General features: G+C 41.9%; 1 protein-coding gene across 7 annotated transcripts in view; it reads right to left on the reverse strand.

The window, feature by feature from the left end:
• SYT7 (synaptotagmin 7) overlaps window positions 1-22145 on the reverse strand; it is a 307574-nt gene that overhangs the window by 22572 nt on the left and 262857 nt on the right. For all 7 annotated transcript variants that reach the window (XM_089520749.1, XM_089520746.1, XM_089520745.1 and 4 more), the window contains 3 exons: window positions 5985-6255; window positions 1387-1556; window positions 125-239 (listed from right to left, as the gene is read on the reverse strand). In XM_089520749.1, the coding sequence (XP_089376875.1) occupies window positions 125-239; window positions 1387-1556; window positions 5985-6255 (556 nt within the window). The remainder of the gene's footprint in view (window positions 1-124; window positions 240-1386; window positions 1557-5984; window positions 6256-22145) is intronic.

A 22145-nucleotide genomic window follows, 5' to 3' on the forward strand; every position in this document is an offset into this window, starting at 1 on the left:
TAATTATGTTTACTAGAGGCTTGTAAAGGACCAGGCTTATATAAAAAAAGTAATCTGTGGCTCCCTTTAAACATGAGGCCATTAGCCACTGCTTACAGAAGGGCTGGTCTGGTATCCCAAATACCTGATGTTCCTCCAATGTCCATGGCTTTAAGATTCCGAGCTTTGATAATATTCACAACGATGGAGTTAGCAGAAGGGTTGTAGCAAAGGGATAGGAGCAGCTCTCCTCGGCTTCCCTATAGGGAAGAAAAAGCAGAGAGTGAGGAATCTTCAAGAACACTGTTCATCACTAAAACTTACTGTATCTGTTGCACTTGGGAGTGGAATCATCCCAACATGATTCAAGATCTAGCGTCCTCCTTTTAATATACCTGTAAGTATACTTCCACCAGCAGCAACTGCTAAAGCGGGAAAACAATTGACTGGCGTCGGCTAACCTCATTATTGCAATAAGTCTTGTATTCACATTGGTTAAGGCAAAACATGTTTCTGGCTGGCTGAATGAAGTTGTTCTGAAATAACATGGAGATTTGGAGCACTGTCATAGTACACAGTTATAACATTATTAGCCTATTTTAACTGCCATGGCTGCATAGTAAGGAATCCCAAGATGTGGTTTTGGTCAAAGACACTTCAGTTCTGAAGTGCTCTTTCCTATATTGCAAGCTCATCAAAATTTGGGAGAATTGAAACACGGGAGTCAAAGTGGACTCACAGTGCCATAATTGTCTAGTGTGAAAGTGCCTGTGGCCATTTTGGATTTCAATGGAGTGGAAAGCAAGGCAAAGAGTCTTTAAGGAGGAGGCAAAATTTATGGCAAGTCTGACAATCCTGCACTTGGGTATCTTCAATAAACAATCTGTTTTTTAAATAAGAGCATTGGTTTTTATTTTAATACCTCACAGGAGCCATTCACACAAGATGGTCATCAATTTTGTTCTGCAAACAAAGAATACCTCTGGGATGTACACAGAAACATTCTGTAATAATTATTCCATGTGCACAACCAATGAGTTCACTGAACATTTTTGTTCCTGATAAACAATCACATGCGTTCAGAAATGTGAAATGCTTTATTCTGGCCTCCTTGGCATCTCTAACTAGCTTGTCAACTCATGTCAAAAGATTCTTATGGCCTTAAAGCTGCTCTCATTCTAAGGGTTATTAAGAGGAATAGCTGGCCATACTGACTGAGGGACTTGGGAGATGTAGTTCAAAAGTAAATTTCCCAAGTTCTGTTCCAGAAGACAGCTATTGAACAAGCCCAGGAATTCTCTGGCCATATTAGATACAGACTTTTGTAATTTATCTCCTGTAGCCCTTATAACATGCATCATACTTTATTCCGAACAACTCTTAATTTAACAGCAAAGCAAAACTTACACTTCCATCACTGCAAGGCTTTAGGTCTTTCCAGAACGTTTGCATCTGGGTCAAGTCCACCTTGTTGAGGGGAATAGACACTTCCCCAATGGGATCGTTACGACTGAATCGATCATAATCCAGAACCTGTAGATACAGCACTCGTTGAACCACTTTCTCATAGGGAAAACCTGCCAGAAGCAAAGGAACAGAGGTAAAGCTATGACTCTAAGTGTTGGGAAATGCAGCAAAGAGAGCCCAGCTATAAGCCTGGATTCAGGTAAAAACAACGGTTCTGTTGCACATGCTAGTTTTTCTACATTAGACAATAAACATTTATGACTTTATCATACCAGCCTGTTGTCTCACACCAATTGTATTGCTGAAGCAAAGGGGGACATAGTGGTTTGAAAACAATCACTATCAATACTTTTCTGCAATTGTGCTATTATGCTGCTTTGGCAATCCATAGTCCTGCACTTGCTCTTCTGCACTGCCTTGCTAACCCCACTGTGTGCCTTTTGATATTTTCATTTTTTACCTATTTTTATTATTCATTTTTGCTATGATTGTATCATTACAACAAAATGATAAAAATTAAAATAAAAGAATGACAAAGGTAAAGCAAGAGCAACCTCAGCCTGCTTGGGAATAGCAAATGGGAGAGGGGGAGGGAAGAAGAGAGGAAGGGAATCATGCCCACTCATGCCATGTGACTGTTGGAATATCAGAACTGCAATGAAAGAGATCTAGCATACTAAAGGCAATAGTGGAAAAGCACAGATATTGGCAGCCATTGATGAGTTTTTCCCGTCAATGAAAAGGTGCACTCTACCAATGATTGAAATGCAAAGTAGCTACAGGAGAGACACAATATTGTGTGACAAGTACTGGCCAAAGATGTTATTATCCTGCTCTAAATTGTGATCTACTAGCCTCGTGTCACAAAGTCCTTAGAGAACTGGTGGAGAAAGGGTCAAGATTAGTCAAGCTAAAAAAAGGATAAAGGAATCCTATGCTTCTGAGTAATCTTGTTGCCTTGAATAATATTTGAAGGCATTTCAGATGAATGAGCAGTAATCCAGTTTCATCAATCAAATGCAATGCTTCAGGGAACTGGTTGGCACCTGTAAGGGCCAGGAAAGAATCCCAGCCCCTATCCATCATCACATTTAGATCACTAGTGAAGGCTTCGGGCCCCTCTGTGGAATCACAAGGCACAGGCTATTCTCCTGAGGATAGCTACTAAATGTGATGGACTAGGGGCATGATTTGACTTGGCAGAAGTCTAGATAGTAGATAAAGCAGAGGAAAAATATGGTATGTAGCATGAATGGACCAAAGAGAATAGATAAACCATTTACAAGAGAATGCCAGACATGAGGGATGAATGGTTAGGCTATCTTTGCAGCCTCTAATTTTTTAGTGATTAGCTTCTCAACATAGTGCAAGGAGGTGGTATGGGTTGAAGCTCACAATGCGTCAAAATAGACTATTTGTGCATATTATTCCTACCTTTTAATTTTTTAATATCAAAAATGTTCATGATGCATTTGGACAACTGACTTGAAAAGCCTCTTATCCCAAACATAGGGCTCTTGCACATGGGGCAAAGGTATCCGGAGGTTAAAGTATATGTTGCTATAGTCCTTGTTTTTCTTTTTGTTTTTAACTATCCATGTGAAATTTTAGTTGACTCAGAATATTTTTGGCAATATCCAGCATTAGCTAAAACATGTATATTCCCATCCTTAACTGAGATTCTTCTTAATTTTGAGACACATTGGAACAAAAAAAGAAAAAAAGGGGGAGGGGGGATCCTTCACTCTTTTCCCTTTTATAACTCTTTTAGAGTTATATATTTATTAGTGCATCTGTGGAATTGGCCTTTTGCATCATAACACCATAATTGTTTTTAAAACTCAGAGAGGAGAAAATTTGCCTTTCAAACCATAGGGCCACTTCAGCAAACCATGTCCTAGATTTAAACAAAACCTTTGGAATAACCCCAGTGCTGATTCAAATAAAATAAAGTAAAATAAAATAAAATAAAAATTTGCTACAACTGCCCCCAAAGAATGGAATGAGTAGATGTGGAGACATCAACCACTGGGAAAACCAAATGAGCTATACAGTGAGAAGTCATACTTCTTTAGATCATTCTGAACAGTCCATGATCTTACTCCCCTTTCTTCATCTTCAGAGTGTTTTTCTTTAAAAGAAAGTTAAGGCTAATTGTATACAGACAATTAGAAGCTTATCACATGGACTTCAAAACTGTCTCAAGCCTCCCAGGCTGCAGCCGGGATGCAGGATGGAGGCAGAGATTATTGCATGCTAAATTGCTGCCTAATCGCCGCCTGCCATTAGCCCAGGTCCCAGCCGTGCTCCTCCAGAACTTATTCGAAGTCGGAAGATTTCCAGCTTCTAAAAAGTGTTGGCAGAGCATAGTTGGGACCTGGGCTGATGGCAGGCCCTGACTGGGCAGCGATTTAGCATGCGGAAGACTTGAGACAGTTTTGAAGTCCATGTGATAAGCTCCCTAGTTCACCACAGATGCCTGCCTGCCCGCCTGCCTTCCTTGCAGTGGTAGGAAATTGTTTCTGAATTTTCTCAATCCTGACTACTTCATACAGGCATGAGGTCTCTAAGATCCCACTACCCGCCACTTTTGCACAGCTTCTCAAAATGAGTGATGTGTAGGTGAAAACTGAAATGCAGACAGCCCCAAGAGAAAGAAGCAGGTGTGTATGGGGAATGCATCAAAATTACTGTAAGGAGGACTGTGAAAGAAAGACTAAACTAAATGAAAGAAATGTAACCAGAACCACTCATGCTGCAAGAGGTTATCTGGGTCAGACAGCTGTTTGAACCCAGAGCCCACCTGGCTCACTGGGCAAAAGCCTGGGCTCTTATGGGGACTGTTGTTTCTTGTGTGAGACACCTAGGTTGGAAACAGTGCAGGACACATCTCCAACTCTCACATGATGGACTAGAGAACTAGATAATGTTTGCATACTCTTTCCCTGCTGCCATCTTTGGCTGTGTCCTTTCCTTTACCCATTCCAGCCAGTTAGGGGAGCTTCCTCTGCTGAGCTTTCCTGACAAAAGCTTTCTGTATCACCATGCTCCTGAGGGCTGCTTCTTTGTTATAGTATACCATAGTGTGCTCTATTTCCATAACAAAAGCCTCCCTGTAGGAAAGATTTACAAACACAATTCATTGATGAATTAATATGATATTTGAAGTTTTTTCAACAGGCATTATCTATGTCTTATTTATGAGTAACCACAAGTCCCTTTAACACCACACAATTATAGCACTTTGATTCCACTGTAACTGCCATAACATCCTGTGGAATCCTGAGGCTTGTAGTTTGGTCAGAGGCTCCAGAGGTTCTCTGTCGCTAAGAATTCTAAGTGCACCTCCTAAATTACAAATTCCAGAAGTCCAAAGGGTGGAGGCATGTGAGTTAATGTGGAATCATAGTGCTAAAATTGTGTAGTCTAATAGGATCCACAAATATTATCTCTCCCACATTATGCTTTTTTGGGGAGAGAATTCAGCTACCAAACTCACTTTGGGGTGAGGTGACTCAACTGTTTGAGGACGCTGCTATAATTCAGTAACACTGCAGACACTGCATGAAAATTGCCCATTTCTAAAATATGTCCACGGCTCCAACTTTAAAACATCAAAGGCATCCATCTCCCTGGTGTGGGAGGTCAGTGGAGTTGTCTTCATGTGATGGTGTTTGAAGCTGATGTGATTTATTCTGAGCACAGGTGAGCCTTCCTGTCAACACTGCATGATTGGCAGCCACTGCAACACTAATGCGGTGGCTCAGCCTCCATGCGAGTCCTTTTGAAATGGTGCAGTCCCTGTGTGGAGCTCACACCATGCTGAACCATTTTCAGTAGCCTACTATCTTGGGGATTAGACAAGAGTGTGACCATGTCCTAATGGTTACCAGAATGGAGACATTGTGGTGTAAATGGTTTTGATGTTTTATTCCATGTTAGCACACCCTGTATTCTCATTTGGCTAGAACCCTTCTGTACACTTGCATTGACAGTCTTTCCCACCAGTTATTTCACTTGTCCATACATTCTGACAATGGAGGGAAACAGTAACATACTTAACAAGTGGAGATATGAGGTGCAGAATATATTGGCATACCCTCCAAAATTTTACTGAGGAAAACCAGGACATGTATGGCTAAGCAAGACCAAGTGTGGTGAAGATGGCAAAAGTTATCAGTGAGGAAGACTCCCAAGTGAGGAGAGGCTGCAGCAGTTTGCTTTAGCTGATTTGGAAGGGCAAGATTTTGTCCTCTCCTGTCCCCCCACCCCCACCCCCCAAGTTAATGGAATGCAAACTATGTTTGCACTTTATGCAACTGAAGGAAGCTGAGAGCAAAGGGAAAAGAGAAGGAGGAGAAAGAAATCTGGTCATTTTAAAAGCAACTGAAAAAGCGGGAAGGCAGAGTATTAATCAGGACTGTCCCTGCTAAATTGGCACAGTTGGAGGGCATGCGTTCATTAAAAAACTTGCCTGGAGTCAGAACAAATCCTTTGCCTCTGTAACCAGTACCCTAAACATGGACCATCTCACCTACCTTCAAAGAGAAAGGTTTCGTTCCAGTGGGGGTTTAGGTTCTTCCTTTTCACCTTGGTCTCCAGCTTATGTTTTTTATCTGGTAGGAGGTAAATTTTGACAAAAGGGTCACTTGTGCCACTGAAATCCTTGGCTGGCAGTTCCTGAGCTTTCAAAATTTTGACAGTTAGAGTGGATTCCTGGAAATTGTAGCCAACGCTAAACTGGATTCGGCCAAGGTTCTCTCTGCTGGAGCTGTCGTGTCCCTCATCATCCTCAGACCCAGGGGAGAGCTAGGGAGCAAGGAGAGAGATTGAAGGAGAAAGAGAGGTAATCATGAGATTCTGGTTGATACACAAGGTTCACCTTCACAATAAGCTGCTTTTGAGCATTAGAAGGCCCAAAAGCTAACCCGAATCTAATTTAAAATATAGGTAATTGGTGAGAACATATTTCTGGATGTTTCATTTGTTTTATGTACTATTACCATAACAAAACATTTCCCTTTACAGTTGGCCTCATCCTGTCGCTTTGCTAGCAAGTGTATCTGACCTAGAAAACAAAATTCTGTGCCTCTTGTCTTTGGAAAATGCAAGACCTTTCCAAACTGTCTGCTGTCTTCAGGTGAGAAAAAACACTTGAAAAAATCATTTATCCAATGTAAGCAAGTGTCAGAAAGGAAAGGGCTTGGGGAAATTACTGCAGAGAGGGGATATTGTTAGCACAAGGTTTATTTAATCACAGGCCTAACTGGGAGTGAGAGCCTGGGGGCCTGGAGAACAGTATGACTCTGCTCCTCATTAGCAGAGTGTGAAGCCACCAGTTTCAGAAATGCTTCACCCAACTGTCATTTAGCCACCCTACCAGCCTCCTTGTTAAGCATCACACTTTCCAGCTTGCACATAGTTCAGGACTTCATGGTAAGATCCCAAATACTGGGCCAGCAAGAGTTCTTCTATTACTCATAACAAGTTCCTGTTCCTATTTGTAAGCAAGCCTATTCAGCAGGGAAAGGTAATCCTCCACTATACAACCATAACATTTTATATGATTCTAGACTGCATCAGTGGTAGTATAGTGTCTAAATCAAGAGAAGTAATAATGCCTCTCTATTCTGCTTTGGTCAGGCCTCACCTGGAATACTGTGTCAAGTGCCAGGCCTCACAGTACAAAAAGGATGTTGACAAGGTAGTGTGTGTCCAGAGGACAAGCAAAATAATGATGGGTTTGGAAACCATGCCCTATGAGGAGAGACTTTGGGAGCTTGATAGGTTTAGCTTGGACAAGAGAAGGTTAAGAGGCGATATGATAGCCCTGTTTAAGTATTTGAAGGGGTGTCATATTGAGGCTGGAGCAAACTTGTTTTCTCCTGCTGCAGATAATAGGACCCAGAACAATGGATGCAAGCTACAGGAAAAGAAATTCCAGCTCAATTTTAGGAGGAACTTCCTGATAGTAAGGGCTGTTCGACAGTGAAACACACTCCCTTGGACCTTTGGAGGTCTTTAAACAGAGGCTGGATGGCCATCTGTCGAAGATGCTTTGATTGTGAGTTCCTACATGGCAGAAGGTTGGACTGGATGCCCCTTGTGGTCTCTTCCTACTCTACGATTCTATGTGCCATAGTGTCTTCCTTACACCCTACAACTGTCCTGATTAGCAGGGACAGTCCCGAGTAATCCTCTGTCATCTCTCACTTTCAGATGCCTTTAAAATGTCCCAGTTTCTCTCTCTTCTCCTCCCACTTTCCTCCGTTGTCCTCAGTTTACTTCAGATAACAGAAACTAAGTTCAGAGTGCAAAAGACTGCACTCAGTTAACTCAGCAGAGGGAAGGGGAGAGGAAGGGTAGTGTCTTGCCCTTCCCAATAAATTGAGGCAAAACTAAACTGCTGCAAACTCTCCTGTTTGTTCTTCCTCATTAATACCTTTTATCATCTTGAGCACACACTGATGTTGCTTGGCTACACATTTCAGATTTTATCTGTGAAACTTTGGAGGGTTTGCTTCCTAGAAAATCTGTTTTTTAGCAGTATCTTCTAAAGACTCCTCTCCATTCATAATGTTAATTAAGCCTTTATTAATATTTAATAACTTAATTACATTCAGGTCCCCAGGTCAGTGACTACATCAAACAATTATTCCCATATTGCTGTTTTATAGGAATCTAACATTCTGTCTCAATTTGGTTCAAAATGCCTATACAGTTTGTACATGCAAGCCCAATACCATCTGGTACACAAGGGGCATGGAACAGGGAGGTGAGGCTGACCTTTTCCCCACTTTCCTTTGGTTGGCAGGTAAAGGCTTGTTCAACTGAACTGGCATTTTTGAGATTAAAAAGTTGTGAAGGTCCCCACCCCCCCACCCCCCATGAGTTGTGTGCTGCTTTTTCCCTTCATTGTTATTGTTGCCTCTTTTAAGTTATTGAAATTGTTGTAAATTCTGGGCATGATGCCTAATTTGACTCTGTTTTAACTTAAGTATAATCAGGTATTAATATTTTAACTTTGTTGTAAGTTTCTTTTGGGGTCCTTTATTGGGAAAGATGGGATTTATAAAACAAACAAATAAATATTATCCTGCAAGTTTTGGGCTGTATGTCCCCTCATCCCTGACCAGTGTCTAGGCTAGCTACAACTGACCTGAGCCACAGTCTAAAAACATCTGGAAGGACATACATTTCCCCATCCACTGTACCAAGTTGCTTTGCCACACATTTTCACCCTATGTCATAACCAAAGAAGAGAATGCTAGAATGATTCATTAGTATTAGCTTCCCTCTCTTTCTCTTTTGAACTTGGTGTGAGCCACTTTGGGAAACAATATTCACTTAAAAGCAGGATTAAAACAAAGTAAAATGAATATAGTCTAATCTTACATACACTCTGGCTCAAAAATACTCCAGCACAGGAAGCCTGGTATCCAAAGGTTCATGGTGAAAAACTGCAACAGGGAGAGGTTTTTGATTCTCAAATGCTTTGTGTTTATTCAGCTTAACGAAGGGCATGCTGAAAGTTACAGCATCTAAGGGAGATTGGAATCTGTGGTACCTAAGGAAACTAAATATCTGTGTTGACTCTCACAATAAGGTCAACAATTTCCAATTTTAAATCTCATCCCCCTTTGGCAGCTTGCCCTGAATCTTTTCATTTCTCAGAAAGGCTTTAAGACACCTTTTGCTGCCATTGTTTTGCAAGGCTCCAGGCTGGTTGTGTGCTATCTGAAGGCAAGCAAAGACACGTAAGTATAATACATCAAGGTAAAGCAGGTGGAAAATTCACAAAGCTGGGGAGAGTTGGGTAAATTCTTGCCCTGATGGCAAGAAAGAGCGAATAAGAGCTGCTTCATTTCCGATCAGAGGTGCCCAAAATATCAAAGTCCCCCTCTGCCTTTCTGCAACTATGAAGATAGCCTCTTCTTCATGGTGCAGTGACCTTTGCAAGACTTTGATATGTATGAGGAAATTGCTTTAGTATGGGCTTGGAAAAAAGTCCACATACAACTCATAAAGGTACAAGGCCCTAACCCAGGGATGGCAGGATGACCAACTGTCCTAACCACAAAGGTGGACAAGGCACCGCAAAATGTAGGGCATTCAAGAAAAATGGAGGACAGACCAAATAAAAGCTAGAAATGCTCATAGAAACATAATTTCATGCTTCCTAGCCCTGCTCAAAATGGAGGAAGTTTGGGAATTCCTCCTGGATAGATTCAAGGAAGCCACAGCCCTGAGCCTGAAAGACCTGAGCAGGGCTGTGGATGATAGGGTGACTTGGAGGTCTTTCATTCATAGGGTTGCCATAAGTTGAAGTTGACTTGATGTTAGTTCACAATACCAGAGCTATACATTCCTGGTTGTTTGGTATTGATGATACCTACATATTCCCTGTTTAGGGGATATACAGGGGCTGTGAAAGTCCTCCAATCCTCACTTACCAGGCAGCAGCTGCTGTGATCAACAGAGGTCTGTTTCTGTGTTGATCCAGAAGCAGCTGACTGATGTTCCCACCTCCTTGTGTGAGTGATGTCTGGCAGGAGGGAGGAATGTAACATGGACCCTACTTCTGCATGTTGCACCAGAGATCACTCCTGGGAAGGAGTGGGATCATCAATTTTTCTGATCAATAGGAAAACAGATCCATTTGATGACTGGTATATGGGAATTGAAGGGACTGGGCCAGGAGTCATTGTGTAGCTATATAACTACAGTGGTTATACATTTGTAAATGGCCCAAGCAAAATCCAGACCTTTTTAAAAATGGCCTGAAAATCTGCATTTAAATGATACACAGTTTATCTTAAAATATGTGTTTTGTAGGCATTTCTCCCTAAAACAGCCACTTTGAGCTGGTATCTGCACAGCAAAATTCTGAAGAGTGCACATAGTCTGAAAAGTAAATGTGTTTTGATCCACATATTAATTAAGAATTTATGAATGAGGACAGCTCACTTAATGTAGAATAAATGAAATTCTCCAGCACCCTTTGGCTGAATTTGTTTTCTTTTGATATGGACAAGGAGTGGTGATGAATCCTTCACCTGTTTTTCTTTCACACCAAGAGGATCTTCAAGCTTCAGTGTGGTTATTAATGGTTAGAACTACTCATAAGGCCAACTTCTGTGACAGGACATGCCCTTACACAATAAAACCTACAAGTATTCAGACAGAAATAGCCCTAATCCTAGTTTGTGGGCTTATTTTAGTTAGCAATGTGAAAGGAATAGCTGCAAGATATAGTGAGCTATTAATATTAGCCAAATCGTGCCTATTTCTGCTTTAACAGCAACACGTCAGAAATACAGAAGCCAGAGGAATTAAATCAGCTCTGGGAGAAAACCTGCAAGCTTTGAATGTTCAAAAAATGCTCAGGCCTTTGAACATCAGTTATATTGCTATCGATTCATGAAGTCATTATCAACACCATTACATTAGCATCTTCTCAGTTCATCAGCTTCCACTTAATTGCTGGCAGAGGGAATGCAGAAAAAATATTAATGTGATTGTGTACTGTGACATGTTTCCCCCCAAAACACATGGCTAGGAAGATGTGGGTCCACAGAAGCCACCACATGCTTCTCTGTCTCAAATACTTTGAGTTCCACAGATGGAGAAGGGCCACGAGACAGCTCCATTGAGGAAGAGTTTGCATGGGTGGCCCACGGTCCAAACATGGAGTGGGGTACTTTATTCATCCTGAAATACCAAAGTGAAATCCCCTAACCTCCACTTGGATCATGAGCTGTCTGTGGCAGGTTGGTTATACAATACCAATAAATTTTGTCACAGAAAGACATGATCTGACTTACTGCTTGCAATGAGAATTCTTGCTAGCTTTGCTCTTTTCATGCTTTCACCAAGAGAAATGCCTTTCCAGTCTTTCAAAATGGTTGTGGCTGGAGATTAAATGAGGTGATGAAAGGGAAATAGATCAACGGCTGGGGAAGACCTTAGATTTTGAGCAGATGTAGAAATTCTCTCCTTTCATTTTTCATTGGTGCCTATATTCCCCCCACCCCCAGTCTTCTATGGATTTTGCCCTGTCATGTTTTCAGGCACCTTAAGCATTTCTTTCTCCTTCTTTTCTCTGGAGAGGATCTCAAAAAATGATGACAAGAAGCTGAACTCTTTTATATGCCCCTCGTAGTTTAGACAAATAAATAATAACTTCTGGACTACTTGGCTATAGCTTTGATGCTTTCTTGGGACCTGTCATAAAAGATCTTCCTTCCCTTCTATCACAGCAGTCTCCTCAAATGGTTCCTGGCTTCCATCCATCTGCTCACTGCCAGCTAGGTAAATCCTTCCTGACAACCTGTCTGTCTTGTTGCCAGAGTCATCTCCACAGGAGCCAACATGGCAGCTTCCTATGCCTACAGGTAGCAAGTTTGCAAAAAGACAGGTTATCATAGGGGAAGCAGCTATAGGTGTCAAGCCAATCCAGGTCATATAACTTCACGGAAGTTAAAAGGAGGCACAGGGGCAAGGTCTCAGGCGGTCTAGATTTTGTTACATGCAGCCAGCAATGCAGATAACCAAAGACAAAAGGGTAAAACAAAGAGACATTAAACACACTTAATCTAGAGGTCAAGAATCCCAAGAAATACACAAGCACAGAGAGCACTACTGGTCTGGAAGACTAAATAGTTGTGTGCAACAAGGACTCCCAGAAGCTGATGGGAGATTTATAGGTGTCTGCCTCTGCAAGCCAGGTGCTTGATTACTTAGTGTTTCCTATTTAACAGACATTGACTCCTGTGGTGCTGTTACTTCTCTCTTCACCCAACTTTAAAGGACAGGGGTTTCACTTTGGCTGTTCATCAAGTCTTACTCAGGAGAGAGTCCTTCAGCCCTCTCAGATTTGAGGAGCCATAATCTGGAGCTGGAAACCCTGTACAATCTAGCTCCTCCATGTCAGATTCCTCTTATTGCAGAGGGGGTTATGATAGGTATGTTCTAAACCGGTGCAACAGTTCTGGGGTGCATGGAGTCCTTGCACCTGTGGAATAGCATGGATGAGACCTGGTTAAAAGCTATGAATTTAGGGGCACTCAGCCTAGAGGAGAATTGGGGTGGCAGTGTTTAATCTTCTCAATGGCCATGGGCTACTGATCACTTGGGTGTCTTGGAATGTTACTCCGAAAAGGTTGATAATTGAGGAGGAAATAAACCTTATGGCCAATTCATCCAAACCAACCAGTGTATTCACAGACCACATAACTAAAGAATCCTGGATTTGCTTCACTTAGAGATACACCTTTTATCCCAAGCAGGGATGATGGAAGCATAGCCCCCAAGGTCCCACCCTTAGAGTCCCCTATCTTCATTCCCTTGTTCAGTATAGAGCCCTTATCCTTACATCTACTCAAAAGGAAGACCTATTAAGTTCAATGGATTTACTCCTCACTTAGTGTGGATTAAATTACATAATTACTATTCCAGAACCACCTACCCCAAATATTATTGAGGGTGTCAATTGCAATTATTCTGTTACAATTATAACAGAAGCCAGTGATATTTAATATTCTGTTAAATGTTCATTAGTTTTAACCCTAGAGGGCCAAAAAGTTAGGCCTACATTTAAAATGAAATTAATTTTGCAGGGGAATTAGAAAAGGAAACTGTGATGGCTATTTGTGAAGGAGATGCAACTTATGCTTCCATTATATTCTTTGTCGCTCCAGGTCAAACCCTGCTTGTTTGCCCAAGCATTTTAAACTTGTCCAATAACCTGGATGACAGGAGTAGTTTAATTTACAAATTTCCTGCCTTTTTTAGATTATTTTACATACTATTAAAATTTTTAATTTACAATTTGTACACTACTCTGGAATTTTGGGAAGGCAGGACCATACAAAAGCCATTTTAAATAAATAAATTATTATTATTATTATTATTATTATTATTATTATTATTATTATATTCCACTTTTCTCCTAATAGAAAAGGCAGCGAGTTATTTATTTTGTTTAATTGGATCTACTTCAGAAGCCAGTGCAGGACAGATTATTCCAAGTGAATGAGTAATGCATATAAGGGAGCTTTTCCCAACCTCGTGTCTTTCAGATGTGTTGGATTACAACTCCCACAGCTCCCAGTGAGTTATGCTGGAAGGAGTCAAACTGTGGAAGGCTACTATATAGATCAAGCTATATTTGAGCAGGTGGCAGCTTTCATGCCAGTGAACTGATCACTCCATCCCAGGTTTCATTATGAGCTTTGAAAGAGAAATCCAGAACACTGAACCAAATGGGAGATAGCACTGGATAGTTCCTTCAGACTAAACCCAAGAGTGGATCCACTCATCACTCCATTGACACAGAATCCACCAGCCACCACAGCTGTGCTCAGGCAGCGTCCCCTGGTGTTAGGACAGGGGCATTACAAGTACATAGGAGTTTTCTCATGGTTCATGTTAATGGCTAAGGAATGGTAAGGGAGTCGGGCTGCGGGGAGGATGGTGCCAATGCCTCCCCTTCAGCTGAAAGTCTTTGGTATAAATCTGGTTTCTTCATGGGAATGTTCACCATGTACTGCATCTGCCAGAAGAGGAAACTTCTAGATGCAGAGTCTTTTTGGTGCTGGATTCTAACGGCTGCTGCATCTATAAGAGCTTCTCTGATGGAGTCAGTGTTTGAAATCTGCTAGTGAAGGATCAAACACACAACTTCCTGTGCCCTTGGAGTGCAAAGGAAAACAAAGCCACAAAAACAAGAACATCAATGTTTTGCTGTCTTTCTGCTGCACTTCATTACTTGAGATGTGTTGTCAAGCTGGATAATGTGTTAGAAGGGGGAAAATACCTCTTGTACAATACACTAGAAAATCAAACTGGATTGTGTTGGTGTGTTGTTCAGCACTGGTGACCTGGCTGTGTTCCAGCTTGAAGCAATCGCATGGAGCTCTACTCCTCCCGTGTGTGTCCCTGACAGCAAAGCCAGGGACATTACCAAACACAAGGACCTGAAAATGTGAAACTTGAAGATGAAATAGGAAAAAAAGGTAGAGGGCAAGGAGATGAAACTCATTAACAGGAATAGCATTCTGCAGATTGTGGAATGCTGTCCCCTGAGAGAGGACTAAGGCCTTTTAGTCAGGCTATTTAAAAACAGGAAGGGTCAACGCTCTTGGAAACAGGCTGGCAGTAGGAGAAATGCATTAGGGAGCTTATCAAATTGTAAAGGAGGTGGAGGAGATATATGAAAATAACCATCTGCACATCTCCAATTGTGATAGATAGAAATGGACAGAACGAACAACCTGTCTCAATGATGCTTTCTTTCTTTAAAGGCAATTCAGAAACTTCAAGTTACCCAAAAGACTGCAGTTCATTAATAAAGTGATTCATCATTGCAAGAGCCCTGTTTCTTCTCCTATTAACTAATTCTTCTAGTAGCTCTGGATTTATTTTTGTACCAAATAGAAAGTGCTGGGAGTATTGATTTTCAAAGCCCTAAATTCAGTTGGGTGGGAAATTCACTCAGGGTTGTAGCCTTAACTCTGCAGTTTTACTCAAGGAACTCTAAAGGTGCTGTCCAAAGTGAGAATAAGAGTCAGCACTTTGGACAGTTCCTTTAGAGTCCATACTAAGACCACAGTGGATTCTCTGCTCCATTAACACGGAGGCCACCAACTGCTGTTGCCAAGGGTGCCACTGAGAACGTGTATTTCCATAGGAACCCACCCCCTTGTGAATTTTCCCTCTATTTCAATTTTTTTACCCACAAATAAAAAGGCACCAGATACCCTCCCTCTCAGTGGTGAATTTTGATCTACTGGGAGCGAATTGTTCTGACACCTGATGAATGTAATGTTCACCTCCATCTTCTGTGAGGCCCATACAGAGACTCCCTTCTAGCCTTCATAAAACAGGTAAAGGCATTATTATTTCATCAGATTTATGGGGAACAAATCTGTGCCTGTTAAGAAACTGTTATGCTTATGCATATACTGTATAGCAAATACTCTCAGTATTTAGGCTCCTTTCCACAACACTGCTGTGCCCTCCTCACCCTTAAGCAAGTTCCAATGGATAAAGTGGTAGCATTCTTTCCCAGGTGCAGGGAAAAATGCTGTCTATTATATTCCAACAGGCATTTTACACCATGAGTGTCTTCAGAAGTAGGAACAAGGGTTTTTTTTTTGGGGGGGGGGAGGGAGAGGACAAAGAGGACTAAAATGGAAATAGATCAAAGGTTTACATATGTGCAAGAAGCATAGATATGACATAGGCTGATTCACGTATTGCTATCTGTAGACAACATCTCTTCTCTTAAGGTCCTTTTCATTCTGTCATAGCTGCTGTTCAGAAATATGCTTCCTGTAGCTTTCCCCTGACTTTCCCAGCAAAGCACTAAGGTATGAACTTTTCCACAGTATCTATCCTAACTCTTAGCGAAAGACCATGCTAAGTATTTTATGTTTTTAATCAATAAACAGCATGTAGTAAGCAATCTTGGGCTGTTTTATGAGAAGAATATTATCAAGACTCTTTGCTCTGTTTTTTGAGTGTTCTTGCAACACACTTATGGCTACTGCACATATTACAGAATTTTTCCTGGAGGTATATTGTGTGAATCCTGGTGTATACAAGACATAGAATCTTCTTAGTGTTGACCTCAAATCTGTGGAACTCTCTTACAATAGGGTTATTATATGTTGGCCCTTCTACATTTAGGCAGGCCCACTTTCAATATATTTCTCTTAATTTCTGTCTTTCATTGATATCATAGATTATCATTGCTACAGATCCACAGCAACTTCAGAAAGAAACCTCTACTGTCTGATGGGATTGCTTTTCCATTTTACTTTATCTGTCACTTCTTTGTGTGTGGTGCTTTGTGTGTACATAGCCTTAAAAAACAGCTTTTGAATTCTAGCAGTAAATAAATAAAGATGTTCTCCATAGCATGCATTTTAAAGATCTATGCAGAGAGAAGTCACATCTGAACTGGCATATTCAAGTCAGGTGTCTCCAAGCCCCTCTTTCTGTTCCTTTTTCTTACTGGAAACACAGTACATCTTGTTTTTAGTGCTGCTGTTCCCAGTTTTACCACATGAGGGAAGCACATGACACCATATTGTCCATGTTTGATGTGAGATTGTGAGCGATGCCTATTTTTTCAGCATGATTAAAAACTATTAGAAATTTCAGGATCATAATACTCATGGTCCCATTATACTCACGAGGACCAATCTGAAGAGAAAGGAAGCAAATGTGCAAGTAATGTGACAAATATTCAAGGACAGACCGCATGACTTCTAGAATGAAGTCATGTTGATTTGCCTGTATCTCAGAACTGGTTTATGCATACATGTCCATCACCAAGACAGGCACATTTTCAACCAAATGTATAAACTGCCTCTGCTGAAAAGCATTCCATAAGAGGTGATATGATTGTTCTATTCAATATGCAGAGGATGGTTTATGGATGCAAATTTCTATTTGATTAAGTGATTATCATGTATGTGTGACTGGAAGTTAGTAGTGTAAATGAATGCTCACATATATACCATATTTGGCTGCTGAATCATAGGCAGTACCATCTAGTCAATGTGTTTTTCCTTGCATGCAATGTTGCCCCCATTGTGATATCTGTTACGGAACTGGTTCACCAGTCACCCCACAAGTAGTTCTGCTCAGACTTCTGGCCCAGTCTGATAATGTAAGTGGATGGTTATTGCATGATGGGAATCTTTCCGTAACAAAGGAAGCATGGGTCAAAATCAACAAGCCCTTTCTCAGTTGTGGACAAATGGGAGAAATTCATATGAAAGTAAGAACACCTCTGCTGGATTAAAACATATAGTCCAAAGTCCTTCTTCCTATGAAGACCAACTAGATGCTTCTCAGAAGCCATAAAACAAAGCAGGAAAACGATACTCCTCTCTTCCAGCTCATCCTTAGTAATTGGTATCCAGTGGTGTTCTAATTCCAAAACTGGAGATTCTGTACAACGTACAAGTTCCATGCAAGCCCTGCAGTGGTTCTTGGATGCCATGGACGGTTGGATGAGAGCCAGCAAACTGAATCCTGTGATACTGAGGCCCTGTGGCTGAGTGATTCCAGTGTCCAAGAAAGAGAGAGGTTACCTGTTTTGGACGGGACTGCGTTCCTTCTGGAGGAATGGGTGTATAATCTGAGGTACTCCTGGATCTATGTTGTCACTAGAGACCCATGACCTCAGTGGCTAGGCACTCCTTTGACCAGCTTCCATTGGAACTGTCATTACTATAGCCTTTATTTTCCAGGGTCATCAGGGACTGGTTGTTTAATGTTAGAGCATTTGCTTTGCAGGACTACCTCTTTATTAGTATAGTACGCCCTTGCTTTATGCAGGGGATCCATTCTGGATCCCTCAGCATAAGGCAAATAGTGCCTGTGCTTGAGCCCTATTGAAAATAATGGGGCTCATGCATGATGCACGGCGTGGCATGCATGCCATTGCAACCCCATTGACGTGGCTTTCAGTGTAAGCTGAAAGCTGCGTAAAAGGCACCCGCGTATGATGCGGGCTCACTGTATCAGGAAAGCACCCCGAATTTTGATTTTTAGATGTTTGTTTAAGGCCTATATCCGTGATGATGAACCTATGGCACACATGCCGGAAATAGCACTCCGAGCTGTTTCGCCAGGCATGGGGACCGGGGGAAGGAAAAACAGGCACGCGCATGCCTGTTCCTCCTTCTCTCGCCATTTTCGGACCTCCCTCTGTCTCTTGGAGACAGTGGGAAGGCAGAAAATGACACTGGAGGGAAGGAGCCAGAGGCGCGCACATCTGGCTCCTTCTCCCAGCTTTCTTCCGGCAGCGTGCCACGTCCTGGGCTTGACTGCGGCCCTTCCAGCCCCAGCCCTCCCTCCAAAGAGAGAAGTCTGGGGCTGGAAGGGCCGTTAAAGAGCCCAGGACGGCGGCGTGCCACGTCCTGGGCTCGATCGTGGCCCTTCCAGCCCCAGACTTCCCTCCGAAGAGAGAGATCTGGGGCTGTAAGGAAGCTGAAGGGAAGGGCCTGGGATGGGTGCCCAGGCCTTTCCATTCAGCCGAATGGGCTCCAAGGGGCCTGTTTGGCCAAAGGAAGGGGCCAAAGGGAAGGGCCTGGGATGGGTGTCCAGTCCCCTTCTCCTTGATCTTCCTTTCCTCGGAGCGAAAGGGTGCCTTGGAGCCCATTCACTCTGAGGAAAGGGAGGCCGAGGAGGAGAGGGTGGGCGGACGCCTCCTCCTCCTACCCTCGGGGCTTTGCAAGACCAGAGGTGTCCTTCGGAGGACACCTCAGGTCTGACTAAGCCCCTCAGAGGAGCAGGGGCCACGGGCCTCCTCCTCCTCACCCCCACGGGCCCTTCCTGGTCTCCAGCTGTCTCTGAGAGACAGCTGGAGGCCAAGGGAAGTGGAGGAGGGGCAGGTGCTCACCTGTCACCCTCCCCCAATCCCCCCCAGACTTCTAGCTGTCTCTGAAAAACAGCTGGAGGCCAGAGAAGAGCGTGGGGGAACCCCTCGCCCCAGAGGCCCTGCCCCCAGAGGGTGGAAGCCCCACCTCTGGCATGCGGCCCCACCCCCGGGGTGGAAACTCCGCCCCTGGCACAGCGACCCAAAAAGGTTCGCCATCACTGGCCTATATGTTTGGACTGGGGTTCCCAGATGTACAATTCTACATATTTATATTTTGATCAATTTGTGATATTACACTGCTCATTAAATGTCAATATTGCATTGTTTTATAATATAAACCGTTAAACATTGTAGAAATTCAAAACAAACAATAAATTGTTATGAGCCACCACCGATACTTTCTTCTGTGAGCTTAGTCCCTTATTAAAGCCAATGGCCATCTCTATATCTTGTGACAATTAGTTCCATGAATTAAGAGTTGTCTATTCTCCTGTCAATAGTTTCATTAGCTATCTACTTTCTCCATAATATCCAATTCTTTAGAAAAACAATAAACCTATACAACATCATCTGAGGCAATCTGATAACAACAGTTGCCCTCAGTAGAGGAATATATGTTGTTGTGACAGAGGTGGAATGACTGCCATATTTCTTACTTACTAGGCCAAGGTGGGGAAAGGTAAATCACAGCACTTACAATCAGATCATTGCATAGAATTTTGTATTTTATAGGCTTTTGACAATTGATATTTATATAAATTTGAGCTTTGACTTGAAGTTTGGATTTCTACAGACCTTTTCTCATGAAATTATTGAATTCTGATGTGAGAGAGAAAATTCCAAAATTGTGCAATTACTTTCGTGCACTTATGTCAGATGTGGCAGAAAGCTTTTCATTCTGCTTTTTGTGATCAGTTGATTTCTTCCTACTTCTAGCCACTGAAGATGGCAGTTTTGTTGAAAGACATCTGACATTGTTAGGTATGCAAGGCAAAGCATGGCATATAAAATAATCTACAGAAACTAATTCAAAACGTTTTATGTGTTTGTAATTTTCTATTAGTATCTACTTCATAATTGTTTGATAAATAGTTTTAGGAGTATATGATTACATAGAGAGTGAGGGTTTTCATTTCTTAAAATTTTTGCATCTATACATATCTATATTGATTGCTTTCCTGTTCTTGATTATTTCTTTGATTTATAGCTTGTTCCTGTTTTGTTTTACAAGAAGGTACAGTGACAGAGATAAGCAGAATCTGGTGTGTCTGGGATCTTTGCTGATCTAATTTTTGTATTTTGTATTCTACTCATTTCATCTCGCCCATTTCTTCTGCCATACATATAACCCTTCAGCTTTTAAAAGTAGATTTAAGTAGAAGATTGTTCTGTTAGTTGCTTTACACCCTTTACTAAAAAGCCCCAAATACTGTGTTATTTCTGTCAACTACAGTCAAACTTATCCATGTGGAAAGACAAAGCAACCACAAACTAGAATCATATAACTCCTAGTCATTGCCAGAGGTCTAAGAAAATCTGTGAAAAGATTAATCCAGTATCCCCCCCCCCTTTTTTTTTTTGCAGCTGCACTGAAATCCTCATAGCAGACACATTGCTTTTTTCAGTGAGGCCAAGAATGCAAGAGATGCATGTAGGTACTAAAATGGCTTGATCCAGAGAAAACTTCAGAAGTTAACTTCCCATATGTGTGACTGATCCTCTGTGGTGCTTCCTTGCTTTGGGGTTCTTCCCATTTTCCAGACATGATTGCATACCAGGGATAAACTGTGCCTGTATGGTTTAATAGATTCAGCAGCTGGAAGTATGCTGGCAACTATATTCTCTGTACACTAACTCATTCAGGTCTACCAGCAAGCAGGAACAAACCAATGAGGATCAAGGTAGGAGTGGCAGGAAAATAGTGATGCTCAGTGTTGCCAACAAGCCCCGACGATATTCCCCGGAATGTTTTACCAAAATCCCAAATCCCCGGAATCCCCCAATATTTATTATTATTATTCAGTCAAAATCCCTGGAAAGAAATTACAGTAATTAAATTCCCCGGATTCTGGGAAATACACTGGTAATTGGCAACACTGGTGATGCTAGAAACTGGGAGACCTATTGCAAAGATATAAGAAGTGCAATGGAAACCAGAGTCTATATATACTGAAACCCTTTCAAGGCCAAAAGAACATCTAGGAAGCCTGCCCATGGAGTCCATATCCACTGTGACCTTCATCTGCACAGCTGAGAGTGCTATACTGTACATTGGATTAGCACAATTTTATCTTCACAACAAGCAAGTTAAGAGAATGTTTTTTCCCCAAAGTCCACACAGTTGGTTTAATGACCATTCAGTATTGGACTAGAACTTGGGAGGACCAGGATTTGACTCCTTGCTCAGCCATCGAAATCCATTGGGTGACCTTGGGCAAGCCCCCCTCTTTCAGCCTCAGAGGAAGGCAAAGACAACCCCCCTCTGAACAAATTTCACAGAGAAAAGCCTGGTTTGCCTTCATGTTGTTATAAACTGGACATGACATGAAGGCACACAACAACAATAGGAATTTAAATCCACATTAACTTTCTCTTTTTGTTTAGGAATCGAAGTCCTCCACTCACACCAGCTTAGATGCCCCACCCTGTGTACATGTCTAGGAAGAACTAAAATGTAGGTGCCGTGTTGATTTAATGAACATGTGAAATTGCACTTTAACAAAAAAAGGACTGGTAACTTTCCCCCACACAGTTTTCAAAACCAATGCTGTACAGGGCCCATCTGTAACATCACAACATGGATCTTTCTTTGACCTTTGCAATCTAAGATGGAGAGCTATACAGAGGTCATGGCACAGCAACTGTAATGAGCGCTTGGCAACCTTGGCAAAATATGTCATTATGGACCAGTGCATCATGGATTATTGCTCTTACGTTAGGTAAATATCTATAAATGAAAAACAAGCAGGAGGATAACAGGCTTCCTTCATTTTTGATTGCTTAAAATCAATACCTGAACACACCTTAATGTGTTTGAAATATAGTAGCTTATTTACAGGAGATTTCAGTACAGATCTGGCATGCAGCTAGCACTGTTCAAACCAGATTTGCATTCAGATTTCTACTCCACTGCTTTTATCCTCAGTGCAAACATAGCTACTTGGATATTGTATAGCCCTGGAAGTGTGCTTTCTTCTCCCCATCCTGATTCTCAGTAAGGTAATAAGGAAATGGTGGAGAGTTCAAGAAAAGAAGGATTTCAAACTCCATGCCCCATTCTTTTCATTTCAGCTGGGCAAAG

The sequence above is a fragment of the Sceloporus occidentalis genome, unplaced genomic scaffold (assembly GCF_023333645.1).
Source record: "Sceloporus occidentalis isolate IW3139 unplaced genomic scaffold, rSceOcc1.0.p SCAF_4, whole genome shotgun sequence".
In the NCBI taxonomy this organism is placed as follows: domain Eukaryota; kingdom Metazoa; phylum Chordata; class Lepidosauria; order Squamata; family Phrynosomatidae; genus Sceloporus; species Sceloporus occidentalis.